We start from the raw sequence: 19630 nt of genomic DNA, 5'->3' as shown, positions 1-19630 counted from the left end.
AATTACTCTAAATAATCATAAAAGCAGAGTAATACTTTCAGTTTTTGTGGGGTGTTCATGATTTGCTTACAGCTTTTGCACTTGTACAAATGGTACAGATTTAAAGATTAGAAAATATTTACAATTTATATGACATTCACCAACACTGATTATGTTACTGAAGTATTCTACAGGAACTCATCCAGATTTTAGAAAGCAGCTAGCTGCTATATAGTATAAGACTGTACATATTCATCAACACTATAATATGGTTATTTAAAAGATACATTTTTAGAACCATTTTAAAATTCCTTAAATTTTTGTGTATCTCAATGTGGTGTGGTAACTTATTGTAAACTTTTTGCTCTGCTAGTAGGGACCCATCCTGTCTAAGTTTTGTTTTTTGGATATTCACTATGCAGTTCCATTTTCTGTCATGCATTGTAATTATGAAGTTTCATTTTTTGTACTAGTTGGTCTTCAGTGACCATTATTTTTTTAATGAAACATGTAACTTCCAAAGTGTATAAGCAAGGTAGTGGAAGAATTTGTAGTTTCTTAAATAGTGTCCTGCATGATCTTCTAGTAGTTGCATTTCCTATGGTCCTTATAATTCGTTTTTGGACAATAAAGCAATTTCTGCTGGCAGGTGAGTTGCCCCAAAAAAATTATGCCATAACTCAACACCTGTGTGTAATGTATATTTTTTTTATCTTTGTTGTGTCATGCAGCCAGAAGGAATTTTCATGGTACTTAATTTCTTATTGATGAAGCTTACGTGTTTGCTCAACTTTAGGTTTTCTTGGATCCATATTCCAAGAAATTTAGTGCTGCTTACATTTCCTAATTTTTTACCAGATAACATTATGACAGGGCTTGAGAGGTGTATTCTTTGTGTTGTATGTAAATGCATAGTCACTGCCTTTTCTGCGTTTATGGTAAGACTGTTTCTGGAGAACCTATCAGTTATGTGTAACATGGATACTTTGATTTCATTTTCCAATTCATCTACAGTCTTCCCTTTTTCAGATGTTGATGTCATTTGCAAATTTTATATGTGTCTGGGAAGAGTTTGTTGATTCTACATCATTTATAATATCAAAGATGGTTTCTGTGAACCTACATTTATACGAGGTGCATTCAAGTTCTAAGGCCTCCGATTTTTCTTCTCCGGACTGGAAAGAGATAGAAACATGCGCATTGTTTTAAAATGAGGCCACGTTCATTGTCAATACGTCCCAGAGATGGCAGCACTGTATGGCAGATGGAATTTTACCGCCAGCGGCGAGAATGAGAACTGTTTTAAATACTTAAAATGGCAACGTTTTCCTTACTTGAACAGTGTGCAATCATTCGTTTTCTGAATTTGCGTGGTGTGAAACCAATTGAAATTCATCGACAGTTGAAGGAGACATGTGGTGATGGAGCTATGGATGTCGAAAGTGCGTTCGTGGGTGCGACAGTTTAATGAAGGCAGAACATCATGTGACAACAAACCAAACCAACCTCAGGCTCGCACAAGCCGGTCTGACGGCATGATTGAGAAAGTGGAGAGAATTGTTTTGGGGGGATCACCGAATGACTGTTTCAAGAATTTCAAGAATTTTATTCACCATAGATCATTTTACAATGAAATTGGCTTTGTCATACAAGATGTACTAGTACATACAGAATAACAAAATAAACTTCTGTCAATACATTATAAATACATTTGAAGCATGGCAGTGTACCAGATTACAAAGGATAGCTTTTTAAAGCTAACGCAATAAGCTATCTTATAATCTAATGTAATAAGGTATTTTATTGTTTATAGTATAAACTTTGTAATTACACATGATTAACCACAGCACAAAATAATATGTTTAACTACAGACAACTTTTAAATGCTTATATTCTCCTCAGGCATCTCAAAGAATTCTTTAATGTCATAGAATGGATGATCTGAAAGCCAGCTGTACCGCTTAATTTTAAAAGAATTTGTATCCATAGACTGAACATGAATTGGCAGTTTATTAAACATTTTGAGTGGGTTAACTTTGTGGGAATTTCCTATTCTCGCTAATCTGTGGCGCGGTATATCTAAATTACCGTTCGCCCTGGTGTTGTGTTCGTGTATTTCCTTTCTGGCAATAAATTCTGAAATATTATTTTTAATATAGAGTACAGACACATAGATGTATAAATTTATAATTGTAAGTATTCTGAGTCTGGAGAAAAGAGGACGACAGTGCTCCCTATGACCTCTTTTACATATTATACTTATGACTTTTTTTTTGTAATTTCAATACGTTTTTGATGTGAGGGGAGTGCCTCCATATAATAAGACCATATGAAATATGTGACTGGAATAGCCCAAAGTATGTCACCCTGAGGTACTCCAAGCTCACTACCTCCCTTAGTTTCAAGAGAAGGTATGCCACCCGAGATATTTTTTCACATACATGATTGACATGTTCCTCCCAATATAGTTTTGAGTCAATGTGAATACCTAAGAGTTTTACCGACTTATTGCCTACTTCATTTGATGTTCCCATTAAAAGTTGTTGTGTTTTGTCAGGGTTGCATAGGAGCTTATTGGCTGCAAACCAGTCCAGGGCCTTATCTAGTGTTTCTTTTGTTAGGATATTCAGATCTGAAATGTTCTGATGTGTGGTAAGTAGTGTTGTATTGTCAGCATAACACACAACAGGGTGAGCTATATTTTTAGGTAAATCATTAATAGCGACAATGAAGAAGAAGGGTCCAAGGATAGACCCTTGTGGTACACCTGTGCTGATTTCCATGATCGAAGAATTTAAATTTCTGACTGAAACGAATTGTTTTCAGTTACTTAAATAAGAATTTATCACAGATAAAGTGCTCCCTCTCACCCCATAAAACTCTAGTTTCCCCAGTAGTATGTCAACAGGAATGCAATTGAAAGCTTTGCTTAGGTCACATAATACCAGTGATGCCATGTTATTATTTTCAAAAGCTGTTAAGGTTTGGTCAATGATTTCCAAGATGGCCCCTGTTGTGTTCTTCCCCTTTTGTAAGCCATACTGATTGTTACATAGGATATTGTGTTTTTCAAAGAAGTTGCTTATTTGTGTGTGTATTCTCAAATACCTTTGAGAATATTGGAACAATGGAGACTGGTCTGTAGCTTTGAGGGAGATGTTTGTCTCCTTTTTTAAAAATTGGGACAACTTTTGATACCTTGAGTGCATCCAGAAAAACTCCAAATTCTACACATTTATTAAAAATATAAGCTAATGGTTTGGCGATTGACTGTATTGTCTTTTTAATTATGTTATTTGATAACCAATAACAGTCCATACTTTTAGAATCTGAAAATTTGGATACAGCTTTTATAACATCAGCAGGTGTGACAGCCCTCCATTGAAATGCCAGGTTAACAGGCAGTGGTGTTCTAACAAGGTTCATTGCAGATGAATTTGTTGCTTTGGTACTGTTACTTATTTTTTTAACTGAGTTTAAAAAGTACTCATTTAACTCTTCAGGATCAAGCAGAGATGTTTCTGTGTGTTTCGGTGTATTCTCTTGTTTTATTATTTGCCAGGCTGCCTTGCATTTATTGGGAGCTCTTTCTATATAGTTCTCCACTGCTTGCTTTTTTGCCAGATGTAGTTTAGCTTTATAGTATTTTTTGCATTTCAGATATGACCTATGAATGTTCACACTCTGTTCTGCACCTTGGTCAGTGGCTTGTTTATGGATCTGGTACAGCATATGCAAGTTTCCTCTAATTTCTACTAGCTCTTGTGTGAACCAGTTCAGACTTTTCTTTTTCATTTCATTTGGATATCTAATTTTTTTGTACTGGTGAGCAAGAATACCATAAATCTGTGTACTTTTTAAAGAAGTTACCAAAGCTAATTTCAGCTTCCCTTTTTCCAGATTGACAATTATATATAAAGTCCCAATCTGCACTTCCTAATCTATCAACAAACATATTTATGTACTCTTCCTTCTGTCTTCGTACCACTACTACTTTAGATTCTTCAGTTTTAACTGGCTGCTTCTTACGGAGGGTAAGGAGTAGTGGCTCATGATCTGCAAGTCCACTTCCTGCAAGTCTAACTGTAAAATCCTCCCTATGGAAACACACAATAATATTGTCTATACAGGCATTCTTACGTGTGGCACAGTTATTTGTACAATAGAGGTCTAATGATCTTAGCATATTCAAAAATGTCCTAGCAACTGGTCTCTTTGTGTTTACCATTTCTATGTTGAAAGCACCACATATAGCAATTCTCGTTTTACTCTTCAATATTTTTTAAATTATTAATTCACATTTTTCAATAAACAAATTTACATCACCATCTGGCGACCTATATAGACTAACTACCACTATATTTTCATTCATTAGTTTTACACAACTAAACTCCCCATCTAGCTCTGAGGAGTATGTAGATACATCAATTCTGGAAAACATTATTCCTTCTTTGACAAAAATTCCCGCCCCACCATTCTTTCTCTGTTTTCTACACATCATGTCTCCCACAACATACCCTTGGGGAATGAACATATTTACTTGTTCTTGTGTTAACCAGTGCTCAGATACACATATAACATCTACATGCTCAGTGTTACATAAAAGTTCTAATTCTAAAATTTTATTTCTAATACAACGTATGTTAACTTGTAGAAAAGTGAGTAGTTTGTCTCTGTCTGTATTCCTCTGAGTGCAATTTGACTTTATATTTGAAGTTGTAGGTTCCATTAATGTATTTAATCTTGATGCACTGTGATCATGTGTGTTATGATAGTCACATACCTGTTCATCCACTTGATGACTCACTTTGTTAACTGCTTTCATCTGTGAAACCACTGCTGATCCCACCAAAAATCTTGGTCCCTCGGTTGTGGTTTCTTTTTTCGGGTTGACTGCCGTACTCCACGTGTTGGTAATCTCATCCCTTGAGCTTGATTTGCTGTTCTTCTTTTTGCAAGTAGGTCTCTCTTCTTATATGGTGCCTTCTTTCCTGCCACCTTATTTGCTGCTTCTTCAAACGTTTGCACTGTCCTCTTGGGTAAGTTTATTGCTTGAGTAATTGTCCTCTCCCCACAAACAGAGTTCACTTTTAAGGATTCTGTTGTTATTTGTGCTGGAGTTGTGTCAATAACAATTCTCACTGATTCTTTATCTGAGACTTCAGTACCCTTCCATTTAAGTTCTATTGCTGTTTTGTACACTTTCCTGTTTGTTTCCACTGATTCATAAATCCTTGTGGCAATTAGTTCTTTACTAGTTGCATTAAGGTGTTGTCCATGTGCTGTATAAAGCTCCTTGTTACTAGGAGTATCAATAAAACAAGTGTTATGGAAGCCTTTCACTGTTTTTTTTTTTTAGTTTTCTGTTTGCAGATTGAATTTCTTGGTTTACACAAGACCATTCAGGCAGGTCATGTCTATGTGGTACACCAACTACAATCACTTTTGTATTTGTTTTTTGTAATGCTGACAAGGATTTATGTAGTGAACGAATTGCCAACTTGGTTTCATTCTTTGCTACATCATTAGCCCCTGCCCAGATAATTGCAAAATCTTCACTTGTCAACTTATGGAGGTCATTGCATTTTTTTAGTATTACACTAGTGGGGGCACCTGGTATCACCTTCCCTTCAACATCATATTTATTTGAAGCTAAGTTTAAAATGTTTCTTGCACAGTCTCTGCCATGGCTATCTGAGGCAACGAATATTTTGGGTCTCCTATTCACTGACTGACTCTCAGGAGCAAAGGTTTGCATTTTCATTGCTGCACCCATAGATTGATTTCTTTTTTGAACTGCGTTCTGTGTTGTGGTATGCACACTGTGTTGTGAATCGTGATTTATGTTGGGTGCATCAAATCTGTAGTTTTTGCACATTTCTATCTTGCCTGATTCTCACTTCTGTAGTTCGTTTGTTAGCAAGCATATAATTGTTTTCGAATACTTAAGTTCCTTTCTTACCATTCTGAGTTCATTCTGTAACTTTTTGCACACACACGTTTTTAACGGGTCTGTTTGATTTCATCCATATCGTCACCGTCAGTACGAAAACAATCACTGCATTTCCAGCTTTTCACTCTATTCGTTGAATTTACACATGAGTAATGGAATTTCCCATTACACTTTACACAACACACGCCTTTTCTTGCTGTTTTGTTACAGGAACACAGTTTATTCCACGCTTCCTCACTTATTTCGTAAATAGAATTCAAATTTTCCGAACTGGTCGTGGCCATTGTGCACTAGTTAGGTTCAAAGCACAATATGTCCCTGTTCTTTCAACAGATCACCGTATTTTTAGTTACTCACCGAGAACAATTACTAATCCACATATGCACACCATAAAATGTTTAACTTAAGCTCGTTAAACGATCAAAGTAACTTATTTTGTTCACACATTTATCAGTACACACTATACAGCCATTCAACATTCCTGTGATTTAATCTCAAGGCTGTTGAACAGATCGCCTCCAGAGTTGGCATTTCTGTGGGTTCTGTACACACAATCCTGCATGACGACCTGAAAATGCGGAAAGTGTCATCCAGGTGGGTGCCACGAATGCTGACGGACGACCACATGGCTGCCCGTGTGGCATGTTGCCAAGCAATGTTGACGCGCAACGACAGCATGAATGGGACTTTCTTTTCATCGGTTGTGACAATGGATGAGACGTGGATGCCATTTTTCAATCCAGAAACAAAGCGCCAGTCAGCTCAATGGAAGCACACAGATTCACCGCCACCAAAAAAATTTCGGGTAACCGCCAGTGTTGAAAAAATGATGGTGTCCATGTTCTGGGACAGCGAGGGCGTAATCCTTACCCATTGCGTTCCAAAGGGCACTACGGTAACAGGTGCATCCTACGAAAATGTTTTGAAGAACAAATTCCTCCCTGCACTGCAACAAAAACGTCCAGGAAGGGCTGCGCGTGTGCTGTTTCACCAAGACAACACACCCGCACATCGAGCTAACGCTACGCAACAGTTTCTTCGTGATAACAACTTTGAAGTGATTCCTCATGCTCCCTACTCATATATGGACAAAATAAATGGTGATCATGCTAAACAGGCAACAAAGGCAGGGTGGGAGTTTGGGAGAGAGAGAGAGAAATCACTCAACAAAATGTGGTTGGAGGTCAGTTATAATATTTACATCAAGCACATTATTGTATGGTGAGAAAAACATTAACTGGCTGCTGCTGTGATCTGTGCTGTGAGTGTGAATGATGGAAGTGAATTTAATTATTAAGGATTTAGTCAGGATTCTGTGACTGGTGTTCACTGATAGCCAGATGTCAGTATTTAATCATTATGACAGTAGACAGTAACAAAACACTTAATAAAGAAATACACGATCACAATACTAGAGGTAGAGAGAGACCCCACATCATCTCTCATAGAAGAATACTTTATGAGAAAAGCCCTCACTATGCAGGCATAAAACTACTGAATTGCTTCCATCCTAATAATCTCCATATTGCCCATTACAAAACTAAAAATGAAATTAAAATTGTGGCTCCTAAACAATCCTGTATATTCAATAGATGAGTTTTTAGATTTAGTACACTCATAAGATGGAAGACCATCTATCTAAAAATATATGTAATCTCAGATCTTACACTGTGTCACAAACTGTAAATATTTGAATGTCAGATATGAATACTGTGTCACAAACTGTAGATTCCTTAATTTTAAGTATGGCAATAACAAATTTTTTTCATGTACAGTCCATATATGTAGCTCTGTTCTCTCAACTAAATTTAGAAAAAGTTGTGTAGATAAAAGTGCCAGCCAATAATATGTAACTCTAGTAAGTAAGGCTCTGACTTATCCAGAAGACTGGAACAAGAAAACCTTTCTTTTTGTAATCAGTTGATGTTGGATCAAAATAAAATAAATAAATAAATAAAAGTTCCTCTATGGAAACATTACATTTAATATCAGAAGAATGCTGTTCATTCAGAGCATGTTCAGCAAACATGGAATTTTTCTTTTTCAGTCTCCAACTCTTTTCATGTTCAGTTAGCCTCATAGTTACAGAATTATTGAAAAGAAAGAACAAATTTCAGTTGTTTATTCCAGGCAAACTATGAAAAATAGAAACACATTACATATGTCACTAGAAAGAAGGAGATTCAAAGTTTTACGTTCACGCAGACTCTACTCCATGTACTCAACATGAACACCATTCATTGCCTGAGAAACATTGAAATTGCAGTCCATTTCATTCCACTCATGAATCAACAAGTTCCTGTTAACTAATCAACAGCTTCAACAATTCAATTTCTCAGCCCTTGAAGAGTAGCTGCCACAGCTGGGATAGAGAAAAATCACTAGGTGTGAGGTCTGATGATCTGGGAGGCCAAAAGCAATGAACAAGATCTTGTTGACCACCTCTTTCAATCTATGTTGCTACAAACAAACAACAACACAACTGTGTCGAAACTTTGAACCTTCCTCTAACAAGTGACATGTGCAATGTGTTTCTATCTTTTATAGCTTGTATGTAAGAAACAATTGACATCTATTCTTTCTTTTTGAATCACCCTGTATAGCACTCCCTTGCTGAGCAACATATAATTTGCCACAAAAATTATAGCAAATTTTATAAATTCCAGCCTACTCTGAAGGTGTAATCTTGCTTTTACTGTTGAATGATGGCAACAGTATTACTAATATAAAAAACTGATTATATTTCCTAGATTTTAGTTTGCTGGCAAGTATGTGTGAAGTCTTATCTACATTTAACATGGGGCCCTATTTGTTGTAAGAATGATTTAGTGCCTTCTGAAGCGTTCACAGAAGTACTATTATCTTCTCTCTTTTCCCTCTAACAAGTACGTTATCAATTGGGGTAGGACTATAACCATTACTTTACACAGTTTATTTGGTTATTTCTTTTAATTTAATCCTTAATGGCCAATTACAGTCCCATTATTCATCCTTACTAAAGCAGCAGCAGCAACAGCCAGTTAATGTGTTTCTCACTCTAAGACAATATCCTTATCATAAATAGTATGAATGTTCCCCACTCACATTCCACTGACTCCCCCCCCCCTCCCCCCCTCTTCCCCAATCTATCCATCTATTTTTGTCTGCTCATCACATTCACCACTTATTTTGTACATATAACATACCAGTCTGTGCCAGTACTCATATGTGTACTATTTTTGGCCTGTACATTATTGTATTTTTTAATATTTGAGTATAAAATAATATAAGAATTACTTTTTATAATTTATTTGCGAATTTCAGTCTGATAGAAGTTCATTTACCAATATAAAGTTACAAAAGGTCACATATCTTTGGAAAAAACAATCTTTGAACACTTATGAATGTTCACTGATAATTTATGGTTTACCCATTTAGTCTTGTCTTATGACGGCCCAGGAAGCTGGATGCTAGTTCACAACAAACTATAAAACAAATATTATTGTGGAACATTAGTGGTGTGTATTTCAGTTTCTAACATGTCTGTGTTCCTCCAAGTACTGATAGACCATTCTGTAAAAGAAATATTAAAGCCTAAACAGCTAGTGTCATTTTACAGCTACATCACACATATTGCTGACTAAGTGCACTATGCCAAAATGTCTTCTAATTTTCTTCTGTTGTTTTCTGAGTGCCAAACATGAATTTCTCTTCAGTTATTTTCTCTTTGCTGTTCCTTTTAATACCATCAACTAATGTCTATGATTGGCATTTACATATTTATGCTAATCAAATCTCTAATGGCATTATCAATATTTTACAAACAAGTCAATGGAGATGAAATAAAAGGTGAACAGATGAAGGGTAAGGATAAAGTGAACTTCACTAATGTGCTCTTTATTCGAGCTGTTATGGAATAAAAGTAGAAGGAAATCAGTTGATAATGGTGTGAGAAATAACATACTGTGATCTTTTTTCATCTCTGGTGCATACGAGCTTCCAATAAATATTTCTTGGTCTCTACAATAGGAGTAACGTAACACTAATTGAATTTAATACTAGTTCATAGTACCATAAAATAGGCTGGTAAATATTTAATTCTGTATTTTGTTGCAGTTTCAGCTAGGAACTGTACCAATTCCAAAGTCCTTCACCAAGAAGAGGATTGAGGAAAATATCCATATCTTTGACTTTGAGCTCAGTAATGATGACGTAACAGACATCAGTAAACTGAACAAAAACTACAGGGTTTTCCCACATGCTCAGTAAGTCTGCCCCATGAATTCAGGTTAATTAGAAATGAACTATATGTCTATAATTACTGCATTCTGCACTTTGTGGAGAATGCTAACATTTTATTTCAAACAAAAAAATAATTTTTCTTAAGTGAAATCCAAGTGATTACATCTAGACTAAAATGTGGCGAACATTTGCATGTGTATAAGTCATTAATGGATTTCAACAGGTTCAACTAACTGTTGATAACCCATCACATAAATTCCAGATAAGAAGAGATATTGACATTTGAGAAATTGGAACAGAATGTATAAAATTTTATTTTAAAGATTAGTTATTGAGTCATCAAGCTTCTGATTGAATTATTCCTCACAACTCACATTCTATTTCCTTGCAGTCTTATACTTTCATCTCCTTTGTCATTGATCACTGCAGCAGCATACCCCTCACAGTTGCATATTACACTCCTCAGGATTTTGATTTTGAGCTGTTCTTGCATATAACAGCCTGCATGCCCAGTTAGTTTGCTTGGGGATGCAGTTCTGAATTAAGTAAACGCTGGGCATAAATCTATGTGAGACACTCTGGGGGTGACTTCAACTCTACTGAGGTTTTTCCAAGCACCTAATAGGTGACACTGTGTAGATATTCAGGAGAACTGCAAATCAGACTGAGCCAAATAAGCAGTTGTGGATCAACTGAGGCAAAGTCATTTCCAAGTGTCCAGTTGTCATGTAAATGGAGGAGAAAACACTAGCTTTACTTGGTTACCAATGGCAAGGCCCTGTCAGATGAACTGGCTATGAAGGAATAACTAAAGTATTCTCAAGTCTATGGCAGGCAATTGCTGTTTTGGCACTGGATACTGCCTATTCCATGCTACTTGGGGTGCAGTAAATGGTTCCAGTATCACAGTGTGTGTGCCAATTCCTGAGAGTTGTGATCACCTTAAAAAAGAGTCAAACCTATGTCACTTTCTTCTTCTGTTTCTTTCTGTCTTCCTTAGCTTCATTTTTTTTTCTTTTTCTTGACATTTCAATGGAAATGGTACAAGGGTGACAGAGATATGTGCTGAGTGAAACAGAAAGTTTCAGTTTTTGGCCTGGGGTTTTGGTGGCATATATGTAATTGTTGTCTCCTTTAGACCCATGGCTATTAATCTTTGAGTGGGTGCACTGGGGTATTTGGGACCCCATTGCAGAATTTTGTAGTGCTGTAGCGCACCGCAGAGCTCTATGGTATGGCAGCTTTAGGTGTTTGTTTACTGGACCTTCCTTTTCCCTCCCATTTCCTTTACAATTCTGAATAGGTGTGCCATTTCCACTTTATCTACTAACTCTGAAAGGGAAGACGAAAGTGGGAGTGAGGAAGCAAGAAATTCAGAAACTGAGGTTTTCTTAGGAAAAGAGAATCTTTCCAAACGGTGTAAAAAACCAGCCTGTGTGTGTGTGTGTGTGTGTGTGTGTGTGTTTATATATATATATATATATATATATCCTGAGGGACACAATTAGCCATAAAAGATGTATATCTGTAATGAATCATATAAACATAAATATGTAACTGATTCCTAAAGAAATTATAAATTATTGTAGAAGGTGGGGTGCTAATATCCCACATGCCTGGATGTGCAAAAACAAATATGTCCTCTTGAAGGTCAAGGGTTTCAGTCCTGCATCTGGATACTGGCTAGCCTCTTTAGGAGCACTGCTGCCTACCCCACATGGAAAAAAACTTAGAAAATGTAGACTAATAATCAGAAGTCAAATTTAAGTCCAGCCTAACAACTTAAATCATCATCTTTCTGATATGCCACACACTCATTTCCTCATATGCCCCCATGTTAAATTGTGATGGACATTCGAAAAATTGTGTGTACACCTACTTGTTTTCAACAAGATGCTCTTTGGAGATAAATTCTTATTACTTTGTGATTTTAATATTAGAATGGGGAAAGATGATCAGATGTGAGAGAATATCATAGACAAACAGGAAGTGGGAAACTGCTATGACAACAGATTGCTATTTTTGAGTGTGTGTAGAGTTTGAGCAGCTCTACACTAACAGTGATTCCATTTACCAGAATACTTCAAGACTACATGGATGCTGCAATGCTGCAGACACTGTCATTTTATTGGTTGTGCTATCATGTAAACAACACAGTAAGCTATGTGCTCAACACAAATACAGTAACAAACTTTGATGATTGTTGGACAGATTGCAAACTTCTTTTCAGTTGACTTAGGTTTACATTGACCAAATACCTTTTGACCATTTAATTAACATCTGTAGAAAGAAATATGACACATAACAGCTTTGAAATGCAGTCATTGTGACAGAAATTCAGGCCAATATTTGAGACAAGTTGACTCATCACCCAGTCATCACAAGAGAATTAAAGCTACAGTGGGTCACAATGCAAAACATCATTGAATAGCCACCAAGAAGAAACAATTCATTCCACAAAAAGAAAATGACAGGACTGGTTTGATAAAAATAATGAAGAAATTTTAAGCCTTATCACTGCCTATAAGTGATGTCTATCTGTACCTCACCCAAAATCCATCCTCTGAAGTTAAGAAGGAACATTTCCAAGACCTGAAGAGCAAATGTCACACTGTAATAAGGGAAATTAACGACAAGTGGTATCAGCAATGATCCAGGGAACTGATTACCCATGTAACTCCTTCATTACTGTGTAAGGGCTCTACACAGCTTGAACATGTGACAGGGTCAGGAGTTAAGAGGGAACCTGCAAACCCAAGACAATGCAATCCTACTCACTGACAGCCAACTTATCTTGAGATAACTAAACTCTACTGAAATGTAGTGAAATGTAGCTCCTCCACTGTGGAGGCTTTCTTTGCAGCATACAATTCAAGTATAACATCCTTCACAACTTGAAACCAGGAAAGGCTTCAGGGACAGACATTCTTCTAGAATGTGTGCTGGATGTTCCCCTTGAGGGAAAGATTTTTCTCTCTTATTCTTTTCAGTGGAAACTTTGAAAGTAGGAGCTGATATGATACATGAGGTGTTTTCTACATCTGGGGAAAACTATTGCGGAATAGTCTTTCTGTTCAGATATTTGGAGAATATCTGGTATGTAGGAGATATTTTGTGAGTGACCTAATATCTTCATATTTTGACTATAATATGAAAAATTATGTACCCAGCACCATATGCACATGACTAGTTACTCCGTTTGATATATGAGGGAATAACACAACTCATACAGAATTGCTTTTATTTACTACCATTACAACCACTTATGTTTCTTGGATGGAAAACATTTTGGATGACTTGCTTCATGCTCAACAGTGTAAACAAGTAACTTTAACACTTTCAGACCTATAAAATTTTGACTGTCATTCCTTTCAGAATGAATATTATTTTTCATATGTAACCTCACATTCCTGAGCAACCAACAATACAAGTGTTGTCACTCATTTTACGTCATATGATAGCACTGTTCTAATCTATGACTGGCACCAGCACTTTCTCTGCCTACCAATAAACAATTTTCCTTAAAAAAAAAATTCTACTACATGTTATGGCTATTTCTTGTTTTCTGCTTTTTCTAATAGCCTTACAAATGGAAAACTAGATTTTCTTTCTATTTTATGAACAACTTGAAAGAATTTGACACATGTCATACTTATATAAAAATCACATTGCACTGGTATATGATTGACATTAAGTAATGCAATAAGTTTTCTGAAATCAGGTTGGCTTTATTCAGGATTCTAATACACCATATTATTCTCCCTTCTTTTGTCTACGAAACCCTATTTCTCAATGTAATCGCTGTTCAAAGCAGCAGTATTATGTTGTCTAACTGTGAGGGCCTACATGCCCCCACAGTACCACTCTATTGGTTGACATTGGAGTCAACATTTTGCTGCATCAGTAAGCTCCCCATCATCCATGCACTGTTTCCTATGGAGTGCATCCTTTACTGGGTACGGAAGTCAGAAGGTGTGAGATGCAGGCTGTAGAGTCGATGAGGAGGTTCCGGAAGAGGTTCGAGTCCTCCCTCGGGCCTGGGTGTGTGTGATTGTCCTTAGGATAGTTTAGGTTAAGTAGTGTGTAAGCTTAGGGACTGATGACCTTAGCAGTTAAGTCCCATAAGATTTCACACACAGTTGAACATTTGAACAGTTGATGAGGAAGAACAGTCCATTGAAGTTTGTAAGCTCCTCTTGGGTGGACAGACTTGTGTGAGGACTCACATTGTCATAGAAAAGGAGAAGTTTGTTTTGTGGTGATGAACACTCTGAAGTTGTTTCTTCAGTTTCCTGAGGGTAGCACAGTACATTTCAGAGGTGATCATTGCACCATGAAGGAGGACATCAAACAGAATAATACCTTTATGTTTTCAGAAGACTATCAACATGAGTTTACTAGCTAAGAGTGTGGCTTTGAACTTTTTCTTCAGGGGAGAGGTGGTGTGTCACCACTTCATAGATTGCCATTTTGTTTCTACACTACTGGCCACTAAAATTGCTACACCATGAAGAAATGCAGATGATAAATGGGTATTCATTGGACAAATATATTATACTAGAACTGACATGTGGTTACATTTGCATGCAGTTTGGGTGCATAGTTCCTGAGACATCAGTACCCAGAACAACAACCTCTGGCCATAATAATGGCCTTGATACGCCTGCACATTGAGTCAAACAGAGCTTGGATGGCATGTACAGGTACAGCTGCCCATGCAGCTTCAACATGATACCACAGTTCATCAAGAGTAGTGACTGGCGTATTGTGATGAGCCAGTTGCTCAGCCACCATTGACCAGGCGTTTTCAATTGGTGAGAGTCTGGAGAATGTGCTGGCCAGGGCAGCAGTCGAACATTTTCTGTATCCATACAGGACTTGCAACATGCAGTCATGTATTATCCTGCTGAAATGTAGGGTTTCGCAGGGATCGAATGAAGGGTAGAGCCACGGGTTGTAACACATCTGAAATGTAACGTCCACTGTTCAAAGTGCCATCAATGAGAACAAGAAGTGACCAAGACGTGTAACCAATGGCATCCCATACCATCACTCCGGGTGATACGCCAGTATGGCGATTATGAATACACGCTTCCAATGTGCGTTCACCGCAGATGTCGCCAAACACGTATGCGACCATCACGATGCTGTAAACAGAACCTGGATTCATCCGAAAAAATGATGTTTTCCCATTCGTGCACCCAGGTTTGTTGTCGAGTACACCATCGCAGGCGCTCCTGTCTGTGATGCAGCATCAAGGGTAACCACAGCCACGGTCTCCGAGCTGATAGTCCATGCTGCTGCAAACATCGTGAAACTGTTCGTGCAGATGGTTGTTGTCCTGCAAACATCCTATCTGTTGACTCAGGGATCGAGACGTGGCTGCACGATCCGTTACAGCCATGCGGATAAGATGCCTGTCATCTCAACTGCTAGTGATACGAGGCTGTTGGGATCCAGAACGGCATTCCGTATTACCCTTCTGAACCCACCGATTCCATATTCTGCTAACAGTGATTGGATCTCGACCAATGCTAGCAGCATTGTTAGTATACGATAAACTGCAATCGCGATAGGCCACAATCCAACCTTTATGAAAGTCGGAAACACGATCGTATGCGTTTCTCCTCCTTACACGAGACATCACAACAATGTTTCACCAGGCAACACCGGTCAACTGCTGTTTGTGTGTGAGAAATCGGTTGGAAACTTTCCCCATGTCAACAAGTTGTAACGTGTCGCCACCGGCGCCAACCATGCACGAAAGCTCTGAAAAGCTAATCACTTGCATATCACAGCATCTTCTTCCTGTTGGCTAAATTTCTGCACCTGTAGCACGGCATCTTCGTGGTGTAGCAACTTAAATGGCCAGTAGTGTAGTTTGAACTGATGAATCCATGTCTCATTGCCTATGATGATGTTTACAACAAATTGTCATGATCAGCCTTGTACTGCATAAGCAATTTGGCACAGACAGTCCTTTGTTGCTCTTTATGGTCTTCTGATAGGCAGCGAGGAACCCAGTGAGTACTTCAGCTGGTGGATGAGAGTGTCAGCACTACTAACAGAGATGTCCTCTTACGCAACGAGATGCTTCATTGCGATCTGTCAATCAAATGAAAATGCCCAGTTAGTTTGCTTGGGGATGCATTCTAAAGTGCAGGACTCACAGCTGAGTGCCCTCAACAGGGATATGGGAGATCAGACAGGTTTGCAAGACATTTCTGCAATAATGAAAGACACCTTGCTAAATGACTCACCATGCTTCTTCTAACTGCCAGGTTTCCATAGGTGTTCTACAAGCATCTATAAATATCTTTGATGCTCTGGTTTTCTGCCAAAAGAAATTCAGTGACAGCTATCTGCTTGGAATGCAGAATGCTTCATGAAGTTCTGCCACCTATCAGGGGATGAAGGAGGGATATTCTGTGATGTACCACAGCAAATTCTGCATTTTTTCAACCAAAGTCAGCTGCAGAAAAAAGTGATGAATTGCTTACTGATTGTCCCTCAAGCTTGACTGATTATTGTGTGACAGCATGGTTTGGAGTGGGTGAAAGATTTTATGCCAAATATGGATGTGGGAGCAGGAGAAAAAGGCAGCCCATGAATAAATTGCCATTTATTGTTTATTATTTATGAGCATTTAGTCTTCTTGGCCGAATAAAATACCATTTATTGTTTATTATTTATGACCATTCAGTCTTTTTGGACATGGATCTTGATCCCTGGAACCCTGGTGAGTGTGGCAAATATACTGTTGCATCATATTCTGGCTGTGTGTCCTCACAGTGCATACTAAGCATCTGCTGACGCTGTGTCAGGTCCCACTGTCACGTAACTGAGCCTGTTGCAGACCTGGTTGAGGGGTTTGCCGTGGTCCTGCGGCATGTGATGAAGTGACTGTAGTGTCAGCCAGTGCCCCAACCTACACACCAGTGGATGGACAGCTAAAGTTGTCTGTGTCAAACCCCAGGGGCAGATGACACTATGGAGGTGCCTAGTTCAAGCCCCTGAAAATGGGAAGGCAGCTGGATCCCAGCTGAGTAGACTCATGATGGCAACAGAGTGCAGGGCTGCCAAGAGCCTGAGCAATCGGGCAGCAGTCAAGGGTTCATGGCCTAGTAACATTGTTGGTGACTGTGTCACAGGTACATCTTTGTCTTCATGGCAAGCTGGGCATCATAACAAAGCTTAGTTATGCAATGACTATTAACTGTCAGGAGGCTGATTATGGGGAAGAGGTAGCACTACCACACTCTTGCATCATATAGAAACTTCTTGAAGGGTGATCAGTGTCTAAGGATTGGGTCATTTTCTTGCAGAAGTAGGCCAGAGCATGAAAGTGGCTTGCTGCTGAGGATGCTCTGCTGGCAGTCAGTGCCTGGGATGTGGTGCACTGGCTACAGACACTGTCTGATTCATTACAGGTGTGCAAAATGCAATCTTTCCAGCTGATCATGTGGAACTGGTTTTAGAATCTGCCTAACACAAAGTCATGTATCCTCTTGTATCAGTAAAAAGTTTACCATCACTTGGGAACCAACAAGTAGAAACTGAAGCCTACCAGTGTTTTATTTACCCATAGATAAACAGATAAAAAAACTGATTACGTGGCTGACTATGCATATCTCTTTAGATCATTATAATGTACACTACTATTCATATACAACAGCCAAGAATTGTTAAAAAGCTGAACAACTGTCCTTCTGTAATAACATATTAGTAGCTTTTATTGGGAATTTAGAAATCTCCCACATACAGATACACATTTGAATAGCTATCCTGTGTCTCAAGAAGCCATTAGAGTAAATCTTCTTACTATTTATAAATCTGCAGTCCTTTACGCTCTCATAAATGTTACATTAATTCTTCAATCATTTTTCCAGAATATTATTCTCTATGATAGTGAAGAATAAGAGCATGCCAAGTAAAATAACTATTTTATTTGCCTATTAATACACTGAAAAATATTTTTTTTATATTATTGCCAACTAGTTATATATATACATTTACTCCAATTATTTATCAGTAACACAGAAAATTCTGTGTATATTTTTTAAAACAGATAATTATCTTCACAAACAAAAGAAATGCCCTACATATTGTAGTCTACAGAACACCACGCATGACTTGGCATTTCCCTTTCATACTCTCTTGTATATCTATTGCTACAATCATATTGTCTCTCTTTTTTTCTGGGAGGTGTATCTTATAACACTATTTACTGCTTCAGTTTGTAACAACTTTTAGACACTAATCTTCCTTTCATTTGTTAATCTGCTGTTATTATGTCAGCTTTTTACATTAATATACTATCAGCAAGGCATTACTGTAAAAATTTAGTTTTACCATATGATTCCATGCTGAGCCCTCTACATTAGTGCAACTGGATTATGATGATGTACACTAAGCAGTAAGTGGTTATTAACTCATGACAATTTCTTAATTACATTAACGTACTATCAGCAAGGCATTACTGTAAAAATTTAGTTTTACCATATGATTCCATGCTGACCCCTCTACATTAGTGCAACTGGATTATGATGATGTACACTAAGCAGTAAGTGGTTATTAACTCATGACAATTTCTTAATTACATTAACGTACTATCAGCAAGGCATTACTGTAAAAATTTAGTTTTACCATATGATTCCATGCTGACCCCTCTGCATTAGTGCAACTGGATTATGATGATGTACACTAAGCAGTAAGTGGTTATTAACTCGTGACAATTTCTTTCTCCTGCAGGGCAAAACATTCAAAATATTATCCTTTCCATGATGAATTCTGATGGAGAAGAAAGAGCTAATAAAATAATGAAGAAAGTATCAACTCTCCATTTCAAACAAATTCTACAGCATTACAGACTTATTTTTTTTGTCTTCATTTACCAGGCCCCTTATGCTGCCTAACTGTGATATTTCTATAAATACTTTTTTTCATATATTATGTGAATATTTGTTAGTGTGTCAATGATCAATTCCACATATGTAAGGAGTCTTCTATGGTATTTTGTAATAAAGATTATAATGTGGTTATATTTACCTCTTTAGTGAGACAATGAAAAACTTCTGGTTACACAAGATGGAATGAGCAAAGACAACCCATCATCATGCAGAGCAGATGTTGAGTGGCGGCTAGGAAGACACATATGAGCGTATACCTGCCTTCTCCCCCTCCCCCCCCCCCCCCCTCCTCCCTGCCACACCTACACACACATACTCTCACACCCTCACGCAGAATGAAACTAATTCATTGTCATTTTGTAAGTATGACACTGAGAAATTTTCAGCACTATGGAAGAACCAAATGCAATGAACTGAGTGACAATAATATGAAAGCTAAACTAATAAAAAGGAATGAATGAATTTACAGAGCAGTAAACCAATTATATACTATAAATAAATATCTAACGAAATCACCTTATGGTTTAGTAAGACTAGGGCCTATCTGCAAATCATTTCACGAAATCAA

General features: G+C 37.6%; 1 protein-coding gene across 1 annotated transcript in view; it reads left to right on the top strand.

Annotated features, from left to right (window-relative positions):
• LOC126418913 (aldo-keto reductase family 1 member B1-like) overlaps positions 1-19055 on the top strand; it is a 101468-nt gene extending 82413 nt beyond the window's left edge. Inside the window, exons 6-7 of the mRNA XM_050085936.1 lie at positions 10028-10176; positions 18905-19055. Of these exons, the coding sequence (XP_049941893.1) occupies positions 10028-10176; positions 18905-18947 (192 nt within the window). The 3' untranslated portion in view covers positions 18948-19055. The remainder of the gene's footprint in view (positions 1-10027; positions 10177-18904) is intronic.
• The last annotated feature ends 575 nt before the right edge of the window (positions 19056-19630 follow it).

This window comes from Schistocerca serialis, chromosome 9 (assembly GCF_023864345.2).
Source record: "Schistocerca serialis cubense isolate TAMUIC-IGC-003099 chromosome 9, iqSchSeri2.2, whole genome shotgun sequence".
NCBI lineage: Eukaryota > Metazoa > Arthropoda > Insecta > Orthoptera > Acrididae > Schistocerca > Schistocerca serialis.
This window is presented reverse-complemented; position numbering and strand designations above follow the sequence as displayed.